The 21,162-nt window shown below is 39.9% G+C and overlaps 1 protein-coding gene across 1 annotated transcript; it reads right to left on the bottom strand.

Moving 5' to 3' along the window:
* Nucleotides 1–3,887: 3,887 nt before the first annotated feature.
* LOC124651310 (BTB/POZ domain-containing protein At2g46260-like) lies at nt 3,888–13,518 on the bottom strand. Its single transcript, XM_047190410.1, has 5 exons — nt 13,317–13,518; nt 8,791–8,909; nt 8,647–8,710; nt 4,610–4,889; nt 3,888–4,494 (listed from the first exon to the last, which is right to left on the bottom strand). The coding sequence occupies exons 1-5, from the start codon at nt 13,516–13,518 to the stop codon at nt 3,888–3,890; spliced, it is 1,272 nt and encodes a 423-aa protein (XP_047046366.1).
* Nucleotides 13,519–21,162: the final 7,644 nt, after the last annotated feature.

The raw sequence follows: 21,162 nt of genomic DNA, 5'->3' as shown, positions 1-21,162 counted from the left end.
GGAATTATTTGAATGCATCTAGAAATATATCGCTGACTGGCGAGTCGATGAATTCAACTGGTCAAAGCGATTTCCTATACTAATACACCCATTACATGAGGTTATCATTGAACTTTTGAATCTTCTAAAAATTGTCCAATTTATCTTTTTTCGTGATGGCACAATTGTATTCAACTCTTTTTTGAAGTGATGAATCCAGTATTCAACTCTTATGCAAATATTATAGTAACAAGAATATTCGTGATGGCACAACTGTATTCAACTCTGTTTTGAAGTGATGAATACATTATCTGCGCATCTTTCTTTGTGAAAAACTTTGGTGTCTAAGACTTGAAATTAGCAGTTTGTAAGGTTTTACTTTCATATGATTTCTATGGTTATCAGTTTCTTTTATATATTTACCCAGCCTGAAAAAATTATGTAGCTATCAATCTTTGTTGTTGCAATGGGGTTCCACAACATAGCTGACAATTTATTTTACTTACAATATATCACAGGATAATATTGATAACCACGGATGAATGATATTACACCAAGTAATGATGTTGCAAGGGAGCTCATCCGGTTTTGCCGAAGGTCGCCTCCACGTGGCTAACATTGAACTCACCATGTCGGATTACAGCAATGCTGCCACTGTTGCGAATGCCCAAACAATGTAAATTATGTCTAAATCCATTAGTAGTATATCAAAACTCCAAGATCCCCAGGGCCTGCATTCTATATGTTCACTGCGAGACAATCTCATTTAAATCAAAGACATCCTTGTTCAACAGTTTTACATTTTTTCTGCTAACACTAAAACCACGTTTGTTTATATTAGTAAGAAAACTTACATCGATCTGAAAAAAACTAGAAAGATGGATAACCATTCGCATAATCATAGTTTCCTTGGTGTTTACATTGGAAATTTTTTAAGAATTCTTGCTACGAAATATCTTGTATTCTATCCTCGTTAGCTTTCTCTAAATTTGGTGTCTTAACTTTGTCTCAAAATTTAGACAAAATTAAGACATGTTTCATGGACAGAGGTAAAAAAATCCCAGATCTAGAAGCATGAATAATGTCCCTTTTGAAATCTTCTAAAAATTGTCCAATTTATATTTTCTGCTGAATCTACAATATATGGTATTTCACATTAAAATTTGCACACTGGTAGTGTACATAGTTGAAAATTTGAAAGTTTTCAATTTTCTCAAAAATCCAAGGCTCTAATAGCACTTTTCACTTTACCAACCTCGTACTGTACCGGTTCCAACTAATTAATACACTGCACAGCAGGCACATGATGAGTCTCGGTTGCCTAATGAAAGAACGAAAAATAGTCCATGATGTGCCACAACTTCAACAGTTCACCTGTGCCGTACATGTTGTGACAGGCGGAAATTTATTTTTCTACAATGTGCCAACTGTCCTCATTAAAATTTGTACTGTTGGCCTAGACAAAGAAGACGTGTATTTCAATTTCAACACATTGTATATCACTAGAAAATGGGCAGCATTGATTGCTTGGTGATGAACCACAGCCACTCACTTACCCAGTGCACTCAAGCCCGGGCGTACATCGTCCATGCTCCCCCTGCGCGCCCGTCCCTATGGTCCTCCGGCTACCTTACACGCCCCATCTTCGCTCCCTGCGCGTCGCGCCCCCACCGCCAGGGAGAATCTTGTGCCAACCTCGTCACTGGGAATCCAACGCACTCGCGGCACTACAGGGGTCAACACGCGCCCTTCCTAGGATTCAGGCTTCGCCGCTTGGTCGACGAGCTAGCGAAGCGCCCGGCAAAGCCAAGCTGCGCCACCACCCGTCGCTGGGACACCGGGGAGAAGGTCGATGCGTCCGAACAAGCCTTGCAGCGCCTCTATTGACCGCTCGCAGGAGGAGCGGAATCAGCGGTCATTGATATCGACCGAATGAGAGCGTCTGGAATTACTTATGGGTGGCAAACCCTGCAATTTTTAATGCAATATAAGGGCACTTTGAAGTTGGAAGAAAGTCTCGCAACAAACTTTATTATTTTTATTATTAGTTATAGATAGATATAGATTGCTATACCTTCGTCTCTCTCCTCTTGTTATACCAAAATTTTGGCTTGCTATTGTACCAATGCTATTGGACATACTCTAATATAGTGGCTGATATGCTCGTCGTCATGATTGAATGCGCCAAATTTGATGGCCAGATTGAAGATGTTGTTCCTCGCTAGTTGATGGAGGTTTATCTATCCTTTAATATGCCGACGATACAATTCTTTCTATAAAATGGAAAAAAATCTGAAGTTAATGTTGGAAATAGTGCTCTAGACCCAAATAATAATGGGTATTATATATTAAATGTTCATAATAGTTTCGTGCAATGCTATAACTGTATTAAGCTGAAACACATATACATGTGGTATTGTAAACAAATAAGGTTCCTGGTAAGCACACATGTGCATAACTGGTTTATTGTGGTCAATCGTTGGTTGAGGTTTCCTATCATTGACACATACGTCATTGACAATAAGATCGTGTCGTTTTGATAAATGATATGATGGACATATCCAAAATATAAGTATTATAACACGATCAAGTCACATCAAATTCAATGTTACGATGTTTATAAAAGCGTACTAATCTAATCCTTAGACCGTAGGATCATATCTAATCACTGTTATTGGAGGCTTCTTTGGTTGCATCAACCGTCACACCATAATAGGGTTATCATGAAGGTGTAGTTGGGTATTCCAATGAGATGGGTTGAGGCTTATTTATCAAGAGCGGGATTTGTTCGTCCGTGTGACGGAGAGATACGAAAGGCCCACTCAGTGATATTACATCCATGAAGTTGCGCATCGTATGACTAGGTCATGGGAATGAAATCAAACATAATGAGTTGAAAAACCATGTCGGAAACGAGACAGAACTAGGTATGACGATACCGATGATCATGTCCCAGACAAGTGCCGGTGAAAAAAGAAATAAGACTCAACATAATGGTTGAAACAACGATTATATCTTCGTAGAATGCATACGGATCACTATGGTTCTCCAGACCCCTAGTGACCATTGACCAGACAAATTGTCTCGGTCATGTTTGCATTATTGCTGAACCGTAGGGTAACACACTTAAGGGTTCACTGAAACTAAACATAGTTTTGGATTCATCGGAGTTGAGAGAGAGATCCGGAATAGGGTTTCAGCGTTGTCCGAAAGGTGTTCGGAATAGTTCATGAAGTGTCTTGGACAAATGACAATTAAAGGATATATTTAATATTTTAATTAATTAAATTAATATATTAAAATATATTTAATTTAGTAAAAATATTTATTATTTAATTAAAAAGGCACATGCCCTAAATGGGCCCATGTGTTAAAGGGGCCCATGGGGGAAGGAGGAGGCGGCTTCTGAAGACTTGCCCCCCTTTGCCCCTATATATAGTGGACCTATCGGGCCAAATTAAATATATAATTAATTAGAGAAATCTTTCTCTTTAGTTTTCTTCTCTGTGCGGTTTCCGCTAAGAATTGCATAGGAAGAAAGACAACTCCATCCACCCGATCTAGAAGATCTACTTTCACAATTTCGCTGGACCGGGTGCACCGTACGTGATAGACACACGCACACCAATATGCACGAAATATGTGAAAATTGATCATTGGACCAAGATGTTATCAATATATATCAGCTATCTTACATGAAAGCGGTGAAACCTCCAGCATCTAGTTCGAGACGTGTGCATGATACATCCCCAATCTCCAAAAGAGAGCAGAGCAAACGCTAGAAAATATCTCGAGTATCCTTGTTCAAGTTTCTTCATAATTTAGAGGAACATCGGTTTCTCCTCGCTCAAAAAACAAAAAAGGAACTTGAGCAAGGACCATCAAGCTAGCGGTTATAGCACACACCACTATGGTTGCGGCTTTATCTTCATGTGAACTCGCAGATGGAGGCTGTCGTTGATGAAGCATGATCTGTTGAACTGCGACCAATCAACCGTAAATCCAACATTTTCCATACTATCGGTGTTGGCGGTGTGCATGTATATGGTGACAAACTCCAGCGTTGATCTTCTTTTGATCTCAAACTTATAATCCATTGTCCCCCTCACTAGACCCTTGTCTTCTAGCTTCCGTATTACAAGACCAAAAACGTTGACCGGCTCCATACTACGGTGCGCCGACAGGAAGAAACCATGGCCCGCACAATAGAATGGAGGCGAGCGTATCAATCCTGATGGGGAGAGGCCGGAGCACTGTTCACGCTTTAGAGTGAAGTCAACTATGCAAGACGGCTGATTTATTGGAACGTCATTAATCTTACTACGCACTAGTGGCGCTAGTGGAAGTAAACATGAACTCAAGATCCTGCGTCTTTCTTCTGGATTTGGGTACTGCGAATCGGCCCACCTGAGCACAAAATCGTAGACGGCTTCTTCAGATGCAATCTTGAGGCGATTTCTCGATAAGACAGCTACAATCCCAGCTAGAGGGATCCTCATCAGTTCATCTTGGAACCTGAAATGAGAAAATACCATGTGATGACTTGAGATAATGATGTTGTGAAAAAAAAAACGTCCATATGTTTCCTGAAAATGTCAAGAGAAATATTAATCCAATGGAGTTCACTTACTTTGTTGAAAGGAATTCCTTGTACCTTTCAGCAAGGAATTTCTTTGCTGCTTCTGTCAAGGCAGCTGGCACTGAAATGGAACTAGGGAGCTCTAGGCACAACACTGCAGATTCTGTTGTCATAGGCAGGTCTATGAGCCGCTGACCGCAAAGCTTCATGCAAGAAATGACTTCAAATTTATCAGAAGCCATCAAGATATCAAGCAGAAGAGTGGGATCAGTTGTTGGTGTCAACTTTTCACTGTACATGAAGTGTAAAAGCTCCATGAAGGCATTTTCCTCTGTTACAAAGCAAAACATGAAACCAATGAGGCATAACGACTGATGAAACATCCCACAGAACTTAACTAAAAACAAATAAAATACAGAAAGAAGTACTCCCTCCAGTTTCATGGGATGCACTACAGGGACGACCACTAGCTATGCCGATGGCTAGTTATCGAGGCTGTTGGTGTAGGATCAAGATGGCTACGGCCGATTAAATATCATCGACATCGCTTAGTTCGTTGGCATAGTGGGAGCTAAGCCAACGACCACCGTCGTCATAGCGGGACCTAAGCCGACGACCACCGTAGGCATACCGTCGGCATAGCTCGACCATCGGCATAGCTGGCAGACACGTGGCACTGGTATTGGTAACCACCTATTGACGCATGCTTGAAGGTCCAGGGCAATGCCGACGGCAACGCCACCGACATAGCTCTAGTATCCTTTTCCTAATTAATTCTTTTATTTCTTATGTATGATCTAGTTATGTTTGCATTTGATTTATTTTTGTTGCATGATACTTTTAGTTTCTAGTAATATATCACGTAGAATGAAACAACATAAAGGTTTTGATTTATAGAGAATTCTTATACTTATAGCCTCACACAGAACTATATACCTAGAGTCTCCTGCTACCAAAATCATTGCATATTTTGTTCAAATTATCCCATATTATGCATATATGTGCATCTTGGGATGGCAAGGAATGTTGATATTGAAGGTTTTGAATTTTCTTTGCATAGAAACTCCAGTTTTTATTTTCTAAGTGTCAATAATGGTTTTTTTTGTGAAGCAGCTACCAATTATTTTTTCCAAATTGTTAAGAATACTAGAACATATTCCGTGTAAAAATAACCAAGTGGATGCATCTCAAAATATTTCTAGGTATATCTCACCAAAAAAACAAACAGTGGCCGATTCTGCAGGAGGGGGGTGGGGATTTGAACTACATGTGTTCGAATTTGCTCATAATTTTTTTCAGAAAAGTATATTTAAATTCCCAACTATCTATTTCATCATAAATAGACAAAAAAAGTCTAACAAATTTAGCCCCTAGGTTACATAGTTCATGCCTACCATTTTAGTCACATTTTAAATCAAGCACAAGTTTTTACAAAATTAGAAAATGTAAAACCTTCACACTATGTCATCTTATGTGACCTAGTTGCTAGGTCAAATAAAAAACTTGAGTATATCAAATATTTTAGAAAAGTCTTCTCAGAAATGACATGCCATGTACGCAGTTTCATGCCTTTCAAGCTAAATAAGCTAGGTCATGACTAATATCATGACATAGTTTGTTCAAATGACCCCATATTATGCATATGTGTGCATCTTGGATGGCCAAGAATATTGATGTTGGTCTTTTGCATTGTCTTTGCACATAAAATTCAGGTTTTATTTTCTAATTCTCAATAATGGTTTTTTTTTGTGTGAATCACATACTAAAAAACAATTTTACAACTGGACCATCCAAATTTTCAAGAATACTACACCACATTGTGTGTACAGATAACCAAATGGTTGCATATCAAAATATATCCAGGTACCTCTCACCAATAATACAAATAGTGGTCGATTCAACTGAAAGGTGCGTAAATTTGAACTACATGTGCTTGATTTTTTAAAAGAATTATATTTAGGTTCACAACTATCTATTTCAGCATAGGTACACAAAACGCTCTGCAAGATTTAGCCCCTAGGTTACATAGTTCGTGCCCACCATTTTGGTCACATTTTAAATCCTGCACAAGTGATTTAAAAAATAAAATATGTAAAACCTTCACTGTGTCATCTTATGTGACCTAGTTGCTAGGAAAAATTATAAAATTGAGTATCATAAATATTCTAGAAAAGCCTTCTTAGAAATGACCTACCATGTATGAAGTTTCATGGATTTTAAGCCAAATGAACTAGGTCATGAGTCATGACTAAAATAATGGCATAGTTTTTCAGATGACCCCATTATTCATATGTGTGCATCTTGGGATGGCAAGGATTGTTGATGTGGTTTTTTGATTTTGTTTTTATGCAGGAAATTGATTTTTATTTTCTAAGTGTTATTAATGGGTTTTTTAAGCACCTACGATTTTTTTCCATAATTGGACCATCCAAATTTTTAATAATACTGGACTACATTGTGCGTACAAATAACCATCTGGTTGCATCTCAAAATATTGCTAGGTACCTCTCACAAAAAGATAAATAGTGGTCAATTCAGGTGGAAGGAGTGCAAATTTGAACTATAGGAGCTTGATAGTTTGCTCATGATTTTTAAATTATTTTAGGTTCGCAACAATCTTTTTCATAGATACACAAAACATTTCGTGATATTGTACCCCTAGGTAATAATATTCATGCCCACCGTTTCTGCAAGATTGAATCTTGCAGGAATTTTTGAAACCTATTTGTATCTTTGGTAAGGGATACCTAGAAATGTTTTGAAATGCAACTATTTGGTGATTTCTACATATAACATGGTCTATTATTCTTGAAGTTTTGCGTGGTCCAATTTTGGAATGGTCTCTTGGTACTGCTTCACAAAAAAGACCATTTTTAGCATTTTAAAAGTAAGAATGAATTTTCAATGGAAAAGCAATGAAAATACCCAACATCAAGATTCCTTGCCATCACAAGGTGCACACATGTGCGAAAGTTTTACATTTTTCCATTTTTTCAAATTTTATACGCCTAAGTTAAACTATGGTTAAATCCCCCACCGAAGAAACCTACCCCCCTGAAACTGATCTTATCCGTCAATTTTCTACATATACAACATCCCACATCTCTCTTATCCTTTCCTCTCACTCCTTATCTCTTCACTTTGTCTCCTTATCCATCCATCACCTCTCTCCGTCCTTATATCCTATCCCAACTACCCATCTCATCTCTCTCCTGCTCATGCGACGTCCGCCTCCACCTCCCCGATGGCACGTGGCTTGGCTCCCTCCTCTTTGCCGCTGCCGCCTACCGTCGCTGTTATTCCTCTACTCCGCCTGGTTGACTCCCACCTCCGCCCAAGCTCACCACTCCGCTTCCCCACAGTGCACGGCTCGGCTCCCTCCTCCCCATGGTCTCCCTACCTCTTCTCTTCACCCTAGGCAGCCCCTCCCCGAGTGTGCGCGTCACCACCTCGACAACCGCTGGCCCATACGCAAGTGCTCTTCCTGATTTTTTAAAATTTTACTGCGCAGCTATGCCATCGGCGTAGGGCCTCACATGTGTGCCTCTAGAAGATGCCACACGTTAAGCTATGGTGGCAGCATTGCTGTAGGTGTTGCTCCTAGACGGCGTCGGATAACATGACATCACTTTACGCGCCGATGGCCGCGATATGACGACAGCCAGAGCAAATTGTCGACATAGATGAGCTACGCTGACGGCCGGTTCTATGCCAACAACTAGGTATGCTAACGGTGGTCGTCGGCATAGTCATACACCCACGGCAAAAGCCGTTGGCGTATCTCATGATTCTTGTAGTGATAAAGGAAAAATAAAAATGTATAGTTATTTTAATGCCTGCATGATTATTTAAATATGACCATGGAATTCAATATCAACTAGGAAAATACTATAATGCCGAAAGAATCGATAAAATATCATTAGTAGGTAAGTTTGTTGGGAAATGAGAATAACAAATTCATTTTCAACGTAAATAAAAAGTGTCGTAGGAAGTGATCATATTTTAAATTCAAAATACATAATTCTGCAATTATCAATATATCAAGCTATGTGAGGAAAAACATGAAGAATGTTAGAGTACATTGTTACCTGAATCAGCAATTCTAAGTGTTGCATGTATCTGATCAGACTCCTTCATGCCATTTGAGAAAAGCTAAGAATCATGAAGTTTATCAGAAGCCAATTAACATAGACATAGGAAAAAAATGTATTTCAGTATGCCATCGAAATTACCTTAAAAAAGAAAGGACTTTTTGCAGCAAGAATTGCCGAATTGACTTTTATGGTATTGACTCGCAAAATTGGTGTACACAACACAGTAGGAGAAGAGTTAATACCTTCCCCATCATCACCTACCAAGCACCAAGGTCGAATATATAAAATTGGGAGATTAGAAGGTACACAACAAAATTACTAGAATTTATTTTATTGATTCACCTGAGAAAAATACTATGTCAAGAAAACTAGGAATACGTTTTAGAGTAACCACGACACCATCAAATCGAAGACAAAAAAAATCTGCTTATATTTTCCTGTAACCACAAATTCTTCCACAAAACAAACATATAAACAAAATTAACTGAAAGATCTCCAAATAGATCACAAAGTTCCACAGACAGATCCACAAAGAGGGGGGAATTTATATGAAAAATGTTTAAATTTCTCGCAGGGGGAGCAACCTCCGGGTCATCAATCGTTGGACTCATCCTCATGCTCCACCACGTGACACACCTCTCACCGTGGACCCGCCTACGTTATTTTCCTAGTCAACGAATACCACATCATCTTCCTCCATGGGATTGAGCACCCGCTTCCATCCCCATGCAGTGCCACCACCATGCACACGCAACTGCCTCATAGAGCGATGTCGCCATCTGCCTAGGGGCCACCGCCGCAGATCTCCAACCACCCACTTCGGACCGAGGGCTCCACCACCGCGTCGCCTTGTGCCATGAGGAGGTCGCTACGGACCTCCACCACGCAACTCTGTTGCCCCGAGGGGCTACCGCCGATCTCCACCACATGGGCCACTACCAACCGGAGATCCACCGTGATGGTGCCCTGCAACACCTCCTTTGCCAAATCGGAATCGTGACCGTTGGCGGTGTCGACAAGCGAGATTAGGCGCTGCTGCAAGTGAGGGGAGGCGATGCTTCAAGGGGTGTGTGGTAATGCTACGAATGAATCTCGGCGTTGCTACATGACGCGCGGAGGTGTTTCGACATACGAAGGAATCCGGCGGTGCCACGAGCAGTGTGCGGTGGTGCTGCATATGGACTCTACGGTGCTGCGAAGGAACTGCGGTTGTGCTACAAGGGGTGTATGGATGTGCTGCCATCGTGGGGGCGGTGCTACCATCGGTTAACACTCGTGCTACAAGGAGGAAGTGATTGCGTTGTAAGGACCTCGCGGGAAACCACATAAAAAAAGTTGTAGTGATGCTACAATAGTATAATTTATTGCTACAATTGTTTTGTGGTTTTGCTACTTTAGTATTACATATTTGTTGCGAGGTCTCAGGCAAGTCTCCAGCGAATTTCCGACGAGGTTAGGTTTTGCTACAATATCACACTTTTTTGTTACAAGGTCTTTGATGAAGTATGGTTCTCTGGAGGAGTCTCCGGTGAGCTCGACGGCCCTTTTTCTTTTTTAGGCAGACTTTTTTTTCTTAAATGATGCAAAAGCGGGAGATTTTTTGCTACGGTAAAGCAACATCAGAATTTTAGCTGAAAATAGATACGTGTCGTTGAGAGAAGCAGGATGCTGGAAGGAGTTTTTCATCCGGAGAATCCCAACAGTATCCAATTTATATCCTCGAAACCATGCACAGGATGCTGGTGCCTCCTAAGAGTAAATTTAACATTATAGCCAACTGAGCCAGGTGCCATGATATATATAGTCAACCTAGAGTTAATATATATGTACAATAGAGCTATAAAAATGGGAAATTCACTTTGGTTCATAGGAGCATATGAGCTCGTTGTGTGAAAATATATTTTGAAATGTCAAAAATTCTGAAATAAAATTTTGCATGTCCATCTAAACATTTTATGTTCGTACACAAATTTTCATAAATTTTTTGTTTTCTGTGTCTTCTGTAAAAAAGACAAATTTTGATGCTACAACATGACTACGTACAAGACATTTTTTTTTGTCTTTTTTGTACATGCCACATAAAATGTTGTTTCTTCATGAAAACATGTGTACGGACATAGAATGTCACGATGTACACCATAAATTTTATGTCAGAATTTTTTAATATTTTTTAAAATATTTTTTATTTATTTTGTATAATGGGGCAAATGCTCCTACGCCTCCTCCTATAAAAATGTATTAGTTTATCAACACATGATTCATATATTTACTCTTACAAACTGCCTAGAAGCACGTGCTAGAGGTAGCTTCTACAGAGAGGCCACACATCTCTTCCGTCCTTCAACTAGACAAAAGTATAGGCAGATCATTACTCCCTCTCTCACAGTTTATTAGGCGTGCGTGTACCCCTAGGTTGTAAATTTGATCAAATTAGCATTAATTATATGTTATAAAAATTATATTATTAAAATGTTTAGATGTTATATTTTCTAGTAATATAATTTTGCATTATATAATTTAAATTATATTGGTTAAATTGGTGATCTAGGGATACGAGAAGATTAGTAAACTGAGACGGATGGAGTAATTAGTAAACGAGTGACCAAACAACGAGGACATGATGGTAGTAATTTAAACTAGCATGCATCAACAGTTTGGAAACAAAAAAGCAGGTCTCTCCACATCTCCCATGGAATAGAGCAAACTATGAAGACGAGTGCATGCGTGCCGTTGGCGGAATATTTCACCGGTCGCATCCACCTCCATGTTTAAATTTGAAAATACTCGTGAGTTACGAATTGTGATACGTGATGTTTGTTACAGTACATGTCATGTTCAGAACATAAAATCCGGACATCAGCTAGCTTTAGCATCAACTAATTAGGCAAGTCTATGAGTGCGCGTATATGCATGGATGGCAAATTTTGCAAGCCCGCGACATGGAAAAATCGAAGGCATCACTAGTGGAAAAGAGGCCTTTCGTCCCACCCTTTAGTCCCCGTTTTGAAACCAACCGGGACCAATAGGGGGTATTGGTCCCGGTTCATCATGAAAACCCTTTAGTCCCGGTTCGTTTGGACCCTTTAGTCCCGGTTGGTAATACAAACCGGGACTAAAGGGTGGTCTATGGGGCAAAACCCTTTAGTCCCGGTTCGTATTACCAACCGGGACTAAAGGTCTACTCTTTAGTCCCGGTTCGTAATACGAAGGGGGACTAAAGGGTTTTTTGCCTCCCCATGCACCTCCCCCCCCCCCCCGTGGATCGCCTTTTTTAACACTTCGTAAAATATAAAAGAAAATGATACAAAATTCAAAAAATAAAATGTTTTCGGATTCTTGTATGTTATGCAACCTACTATTAGGGAAAATTAACAAATTTGAGTTTTCATTTTTTTTGCAAAAAAGGTTTGAAAAATGGTAAAACCGCATTAACTTTTGCATACGACGTCGAAAAAAAACGTGTAATATATCAAAAAAATCCTGGGAAAAAGTTACGTCCGAATTCACCAGGGTTTACCCGGTTAGCCAATTTTTAGATTCTCAAAATTCCAAATGAAAATATGAAAGCAGGAAGATTTTAGTTTTTGCCAGAAATTCGGAATTTTATATTTTTAATTTTTTTAAAATAATAATTACATCATGCATAAAGATTACTATTACTTAACCATAAAGTTAGCCAATTTTTTAGATTTTCAAATTTTCAAGTTTGGCAAAAAATATTAAAAAATAATAAATTAAAAAAAACAATTATAATACAAATTTAAAAAATTATAATTATAATACCATTACCACAACATGTACGTTATTAGTTTTGTTTATTAAAATAATTATTTGTAATTCGAATAATAAATAAGTGTGACATCGACCAACATGTTAATAGGATTGATATGATACTAGTATCACAACATGCGCGCGAAGCACTTGGAAGCGGGATGGGAAAGGAACTTGGAAGTTAAGCGTGCTAGTGCTTTGGAGTAGTGGGAGGATGGGTGACCGAGCGGGAAGTTGGACCACGAGTAAGTAATTTGACTAGAGATTAAGGGTAGTTAGAGATTAAGTGTAGTTAGAAACTAAACTAGTTAAATAACTGAAATACTAGAAATTCAGAAAAAATAGAAAAAAAAAGAGGAGCGAAAAATAATTGGACATAACCAAATAGATTAAAAAAAATAACGAAATAACCTTTAGTCCCGGTTCGTGTTATAAACCGGGACTAAAGGGTATTTTCCTCGACGCGCGCCAGCAGCCCACGTGGCGCAGCCTTTAGGCCGTGCAGCTTTGAGCCGGACTAAAGTGCATGCTTTAGTCCCGCCTTATTGGTCCCGGTTTGGAAACCGGGACTAAAGGCCCAAATGGACCGGGCCTATAGCCCCGTTTTCCACTAGTGCATATATGTGTGCCTTGCGCTGTCGGATGCCCGTTGCTCGTTCCCCAGTGTGTCATAGCCATCGTCGTTGTGTGCCGACGTACCTCTCACGCACAGGCTGCGGAGACGCTGCATGCAACCAAAGGTGATCGTGGCCATGGCGGATTAGGAGTCGTAACTGATGGGCTACTGTAATTACAGAATTTGGTCCTTTTTGAATCAACGGTGGATTGTAACTTTTAGGCGAGGAGGTATAGGCCGGTACCTCGCGGCACCTCACCAGTACGGTAGGTAGTACCTTGGGCTTCCTCGCGGCGGCGCTTGCGGCTGACGGCGTCGGCGCCGGACCCGAGCGCGTCTTCCTTGGTGCCGACGACCTCTATCTGGAGCACCTTGTCGGAGAAGGCCTCGTTGTTGAAGGCGAACTCGAAGCCCGCGTCCACCTCTGCCTCCTGCCATGCGCGCGCCCCCGCCCCCGTAGAAGCCTCGCCTCCTGCCATGCGCGCGCCGGCGGCTGTAACAGCAGCTAGCTGGCGACGGAGGAAGAAGGAACACAGAGGGTCCCAGGAGGGGAAGCTAGGGCCTAGGGAGCGCCGACTCTGTGCTTGGACATCAGAGGCGCTTGCACTAATAAGGGAGAGCCGGCCATTGATGATGGTGAATGTGACCTTGCCTTGCGCGAGAGTGCTGCTTGGGGTACGACAAAAAAAACGTCCGACCATTGTACAATGCAGAACAGGAAGCATCATCGTGGCCCATCGTCTCGTCGTAAGAAGGTCGGGCGGATTTGGCCGTAAGAAGCTAGGGCCTAGGGAGCGCCGACTATGCGCTTGGACATCAGAGGTGCTTGCACTAATAAGGGAGAGCCATTGATGATGGTGAATGTGACCTTGCCTTGCGCGAGTGGAGAAATTGAGTGCTGCTTGAGGTACGACAAAAAACGTCCGACCATCGTACAATGCAGAACAGGAAGCATCATCGTGGCCGATCGGCTCGTCGTAAGAAGGTATGGCGGATTTGGCCGTACGAAACTCGGACACGCGAGCCCGGCGGCACAGCGCACACAATGGCCGGTCGTGCTGCCTCATGCACTTAGAGCATCACTAGTGGAGTTCCTAAACCTTCAAATCTTCAAATCAGTTTAATGATTGAGAATGAGATTTTTTGGCACTTTTAAGGGGTGAAAAAGAGGGGCAAAGATTAGAACCCTCAAACCCTTAAAATTGAGGATTGAGGGCAAAGACTAGAACCCTCAAACCCTTAAAAACATTCATTTGATATATCACAATTATCATCATCTCAATAACGATTTGAAGCACATAATAATCATTCTAGTTATTATTATAACACCAAATAGTACTTTGAAGCACATAATAATCATTCAAGTTATTACAATAATTGTTCAAATCAAATAGGACACAGAAAAGTAAAACAAAGATAGATCATGGGCCTTGGCGCCGCCCATCGGCATAGTCCGCGGGTATGCCATAGGCGAGCACCCGCATTGCAGCCGATATCTTTTGTGTGGTGACCCGGCATACCACTGCATGGTGTAGTATGCAAGTCTGATATAACACCAATGAAACACCGTTCCACTAGTATTATATCGCTCAGAGTGGTACAACAGAAACATATGCGGGTCCAAGGCATGTCTATAGAATTACAACATTGACTTCGTTACATAAGATCATCACAGCCTCCTACTTTACAATGAGGTAAAACTACAAATAAACTCCAGAAGAACGACTCGTAGTCTAATCTTATCACGGACTCTATTTGTAGAGTATTTAACTAACTATAGAGGCTATGAATAGATTCTAGCTAAGTAGGAGCTAGGTTCACGGAGCTAGTCCCCTTCTACTCGCTAATCTAGGTTTTCTCCTTGTCGGATGTGGTATCCGACTCCTCCGACATGGTCCTGTCTCTTGAAGTAGTTGTTGACTCCTCGGCCTTTGAGTTGCACTCGTAGATCCTCCTTCGATGCCTCCATATCTAAGCAGGGGATTTAAGAGTGGGATGAGTACGAGCGTACTCAACAAGTTCATTATAGGAAAGAGGTGTTTAATGCACTAGCTACAGCATTAGACCGGAAAGTCTAATACCAATGCAGGTTTTCATAACCATTTCTTCAAAAGGTTGCTTTTATTCGGAAGAACTATGTCCGTCAGCCTTCACCGGTTTACTAGAACTTCATGGAGTTCCTTTCCGGCAGCGTTCGCGAGTTCCATATCCCGGAACGGGGAGTGACGAGTCACGGTTCATTACACTCTGCAGAGGTGTGTTGCTTTACCCATAAGAGATCTTAACCTTGGTGCCAACCGGGCTCGAGTTTCCCGTCCACACTTCCTATGGTGTGAGGCCCGGTATAAGGTCATAGCCAATCATATTCCTCCGCTACCTCATACACCCACCCTTTGCTTGCAAACTCCGACCCTGGGTCCTCGCCGGTGCTCTTATACCAATTAAGGACGGCCCCCGACCACGACAACAGTTCAGGTCTCTACCATGAACTCCTTCGCCGGCAGCTGCAACCCATCATAGACCGCAATAACCGTGGGGACTTCATCGGGACCCCCACCCTACCACTTGTCCTCTCTTGGATCAAGGGTACCACTTGTCCTCTCTTGGATCAAGGGTCTACGGTAAAGCGCATCCGTTGATGTACAAGAGGTGGAAATACAATTGACTATTCCGTCCCACTCCGGATCTTATGGTTAACACGGGTATTACGGCACAAGAATCACTCGGACGACATTTGTTGTTTAATCCTAGATGGATATAAACCCTTGCAATGGAACCTCCACCATATCAACACAATCCATGGTTCCATTGCCCACCACATAGTCATATTCATAGTTATGAAAATAGTGGTTTTGGTTTTTATGCAATAGTGATAATCATAGTACTTTGCAAGTAATTTGATAAAGATACTCAAATGACATGAGCAAGTGATGAACTTGCCTTTCTTGACTGCAAGATTATGCAGGCAAGGTCTTCGATACGCAATAACTCCAAATTCTGAAATAGCATCATTGTCCGGTAAGGACGATGTTTAAAAGATTGGCAAGGATGCAATAATGCATAAGTATGAGATGCAATCGTTCCGAGCGTAACCTAACCCCGATGATTTAGGATTGAGTGAGTTGTCAAGATTTGTTTAGATTGTGTTGCACTTTTAGAGTGGATTCAAACAAACAAGGTTATTATTAGGTTTTGATTAACTGGGTATCATATACAAGTGGTGCGATACATAATAATAATAATGGGCACACAAGCAATAGTAGCAATCATATCTTCTGAATGTAATGACATTTGTTAACCTTAAGTTCTATCAGACATTGTTAATAATTACTTGTTGTTTACTTCAAATGTTATTGTTGAAGAAACAATTTCTTAATGAACAATAAGCATTTCAAATAAGAGGTAGTAGATGGATCTTATTTTTTAACAGGACGGTATTAGTAGGGGTAGTAACTTAATTTGAGTTGAACTAGGGATGATGGATAATGGTTATTTGGTTAGGTATCATTCTCATAACCTTATACTATATATGGAATGACTCCACTAACAAAGTATGATTAATTCCTAGGATAAGATTTAACTTTGGACCCATAATTGGTGTCTACAAGTAACACATCACTCTATCTATGACCTTCTACTTAATATCAAACCATAAAGATCCTACTTGTAAGTATCCAACATGTTGATGCAAAGTAAGTCAAATAATTTCATTTGGCTCCAAGGTATAAGAGTATGACTTAAAGTGTTGTTAGAGTTTTTGTGTCTTTATGTATGAGTGCAAACTCATTTTATTGATTTTAGAAAAATAGTGTTATAACAACACATATTATATTTAGGTTTCAAGGAATAACTATTAAGGTTAGATTTTATTAAATTATTAAAAATCACATATTGAGTTTATTACATGAATTATACATCTAAAGTTGAAATAATATTTCCAACCTTTGGAAATTTAAATAAAGATTTTGAATGATTATTAAATATTATTTTAGGAATTTAAAATTAATTAGAATTGGATCTAGAACCTTTAGGGCCTTATAGTTAACTTGATTTAAATGTTAACATTATTTGCTACGTGAATAATTTTCATGACATTTTTAGATTAAGAACAAAATTATATTCCTTGTCAAGTATTTTTTTATTTAACCTGTAAAAAGAAGCACATATAAATGCCCTAATGTAAGTATAGCACTGATTATAATTTGATTACTTAGATAGGGACACATGGAATACATTTAGTAGATTAGTTATTAGGCTGTTTAATTTGGCTCAATTAACACACACGCACTCAACACAGCCACGCACGCTGAGCTGGACCGACACCAACACACGCACGCACGCTCCTCTGCCTCTCGATTCCCCTTCTCCTTTTGACGCGACGCAGCCGCCGCTGCTGCCGGGTACGCTCCGGCCGAAGCCGGCCGTCTCCGGCGCCGCTGCCAGACGCCGCAGCTCCGCCCTGGCATCCTCTCCTATTTCCTGGCGCCGCGACGCCCCCTTGCTCTCCCACACATACGAGCACTGGCGACGCTGCGCTCCGCCGCTTTTCTCCGGCTGCCTCCGGCCTGCCCTGGCGCCGGCGAGATGTTTTTCGGGCTCCCCTCAACGTCCTCTACCTCTCTGTCCCGCTCGATTTGATGTGGATTGGTTGAAGTAGGATCGACAAGATTGGAACAGTCAAGGTTTGATAAAGAACTTTTGTGAATGTCCTTGACATGAGTTTAAGATTAGAGTTGAAACTATACCATGTGGATCATGGTAGGAACATTGATGAGTTTAATAAATGGAAAAGATAAGTAACTAATAGTTCCTTAATTCTTTCTTATTATGTGGTTTCTAGTTGAATAAACATCCATGTGTTGTTTTAAGGAATACCATACTATGATCTTTTAGAAGATCAAATGGTTGATCCTTGATTAATGTGTTATTGGTTAGTTTTAGTTCCATTTGATCTAACCCCTTAGATCAAATCACCTCTGCCCAAAATAGGATTTTAGCTAATATCACATTGAGGTTTATAGCGCTTGACTTGATGAGCTACTTCAATTCCACCAAGGTCAAGTGAAACTTCAGTTACTGTGACTGTTTTACTTTAAAGCGCGAAAATTCCCCGGATTTTCTATGCATGAATGCAATGCACACATCTGTTTCCTCTATTTTTGTAACCCCAAATCCTGGGATATTACAGTCTCTACCCCTTAAACTAAACTTCGTCCTCGAAGTTTGAACTCTCTCACGTTTCCGGAGTGTGGATCTGACTTGTGCAGTCTACATCTTTTCTCAAACTCCGTGGTAATATTATTGGATATAATTGAGTATATCCCTTGTCCAGATTCTTCCTGGAATCCATTAGTGTTTGCCTCCGAACGGTGGCTTCTTCTTTCAATTCCATGATTTCTTTCAATATCATAATCTTGTTTCCTTTCTCATTGAAGATTCACTAATTGGAACTTCTTCTGGTGCTGATAGACTTAACTAAGACTAATTTGACAACATACTCCTAATTGGTAAATAGGTCTTTGTTTTCCCTTACTACCAAAACTGCAATAATGGTACTTGGTAAGGTACTTACTATGGAAATGGTCGTGATGGTTTATTTCACTTAGAATGGATTAGACTCATTTAGTCTATCCAATCATGGATTATAGTTGATACCTATAACTCTTTTGTTTCATTTAGGTTCCATGAAAGAAATCTTTCAAATGGACTTTAGTTTTGGTATAGTCAATCTCCTTCGGTCTTGGGGCCTTCTTGAGTTGTATTTGGTCGATAGTATTTCCTTCATCCAACTTCTTTAATCTTGGCTTACTTGAGCTATCGTACTTCTGAGTAAATACTACTCACTTTCTCAAGTTATAGTCCACTTCTTACTTCCTCGAGGTATAATCCTCGACTTCTGGTCTAACATCCTTCTGAAAGTAGTGTTCGATAATCTTATGAATATAAGATCGACTTCCTCTCAGTTTAGACCTTTTTCTTTTATCTTGCTCCAAGTATTGAGTCATTGTACATCCAACTCAATCTTTACTCTACCCCTTGGAGTTTTCTTATGGTCTTTAACTCCTTTTTCTTCCAACCATAGGACTTATGGTTAGAATATTGGTCTAGGTCTAGTTTATGGGTTGTACTCTTCTAAGGTCTTGCGAAGAATCTCTGTGGTGCATCCACTCAATTGTGGACCTCCAATGTTAATCCTTCGACTAAATGATTGTTATTTGGTTGACAAAATTTTATTTGTTCCAAACTTCTTGGTACAATTAATTCGATGGTGGACTACTTGATACCAATTGTGGCTATTTGTTATCAAAAAATGGATTCTATTATAGGTTCTGATCAACTAGACGAGACATCCTCTACTTTATCTCGCAGTATTGATCATACACCAACTGTGGTCTTCTGATACCAACTGTGGTCTTCTGTTACCATCTGTGGTCTTCTTATATCTGCTATGGTTTCATATATCATCTTCCTTCATTCAGGGTTTATTTTGCAAGAAAACCACTAGCTGACACTATGAATATAGTATCCTGAGTGATTTCCCATGCATTCCCTCTTCTATATTAACTATGGATCTGCTTGACTTCACCATAATCATTATATTTCTCACCTTCATGCTTCTTTCGTACTAAAGTACTCCTCTGTTGAGGTAAGCATGAGTTTCTGATTGTACTTCCTTCAAAGTATTGTGGTTACTTCCCACAACTTTGTTTCCTTTTTCTGATGAACCTTTATCTTGTCTTTAAGATCTTCAGAATTCGTCACTTCCTTACACGTTTACCATTACCCTCTAGATCTATAGCATCAAGTAAGAACTCGATATTGCAACATGCATTTGCATATCGAAGTCAAACTTCATGTATGGATCTAGTCAAACAATGAAAATCCAATAAAATCCCAGAAGATTCAGCTTTGTGCATATATTACACATCATCATAAGCCTGAATATACTAGTTGAGTAAGACATCTCGAAACATCAGGCTGAGATGGGTAGTATATAACACCACATAAGATAGGTTTATATCGTGATACTTAGCACAAATAGGTGGATTTCTACTATTTGTCTCAACATTTACCGTAATTGCAGATTTGCAATGGGATAAACTTGAAACAAAGTGGTCTAGGATAGTTAAGGTTAACCTAATTTTCTCTGGAAATACTACTTAACTTCCATTTTGTTGAGGACTACTCCACATGATATGTCTAGGTTCTAACATTGCTACTCTAAACACATAACTATTGGGATATAGTTCCTATACTTCCAAGTGTTTCTATCATAAGACTATGGTCATGATGTGCTTGGCACACTTCCCATGATTTGGAACACAATTCTTGCACTATTGTTGAACAACCGGCTTCTTATTATTCTCCTCCTAATTGTTTATGATTTTCTACTTCATCACATAATGATTCTCAGGTGAATCTTATATGATTACTATCTCTACCATGTAGATAGATATATTTTATTCCTAACACTCTTCCTTACCTCCCATGATTGACTCATCATGGTCTATACTACCTCAAATATCTCATATCTATCCCTTACTATCAGTTGTTTCACAAGTTTGGATAATTTACTTACCCATTACTTGTATTAGTTTACACCTTCGAATAGGATATTTTTCTTATATACTTATCTTTATCACTTGATATCGTTCCTATTACAGGTTTGAATAACTCTTACTTAACCATAACAAGTGTTGGTACACATCTTCCAATAGGATATCTTCCTTATGGTTGTATCCTCTCTTTGGACTACCATATGTTGTATACCAACTGTGATCTACCCATCTATTGTTTAGGAACTTAATTGTGTACTACATGTTTGGGATTAGCTGACTAACTTTACTTTATCTTGGTAAGTTAGGTAAGAAATGTTGACTCAAGTGTGTGTCAGGATTATTCTCAAGTGAATATCCATCTCAAGTCATAAGAAGTATTTGGTTTACCTAGGACAACTTCCTATAGACACTACCAATCCTATAGGTCTCCTTTAAAGGGTTTTAATCCTAGGGTCAAAGCATTTGCTGCGATACCAAGCTGTGGTGACCCGGCATACCACTGCATGGTGTAGTATGCAAGTCCGATATAACACCAATGAAACACCGTTCCACTAGTATTATATC

The sequence above is a fragment of the Lolium rigidum genome, chromosome 5 (genome assembly GCF_022539505.1).
Source record: "Lolium rigidum isolate FL_2022 chromosome 5, APGP_CSIRO_Lrig_0.1, whole genome shotgun sequence".
Lineage (NCBI taxonomy): Eukaryota > Viridiplantae > Streptophyta > Magnoliopsida > Poales > Poaceae > Lolium > Lolium rigidum.
The sequence above is the reverse complement of the archived record's forward strand: the minus strand, read 5'-3'. Positions and strand labels throughout refer to the sequence as shown.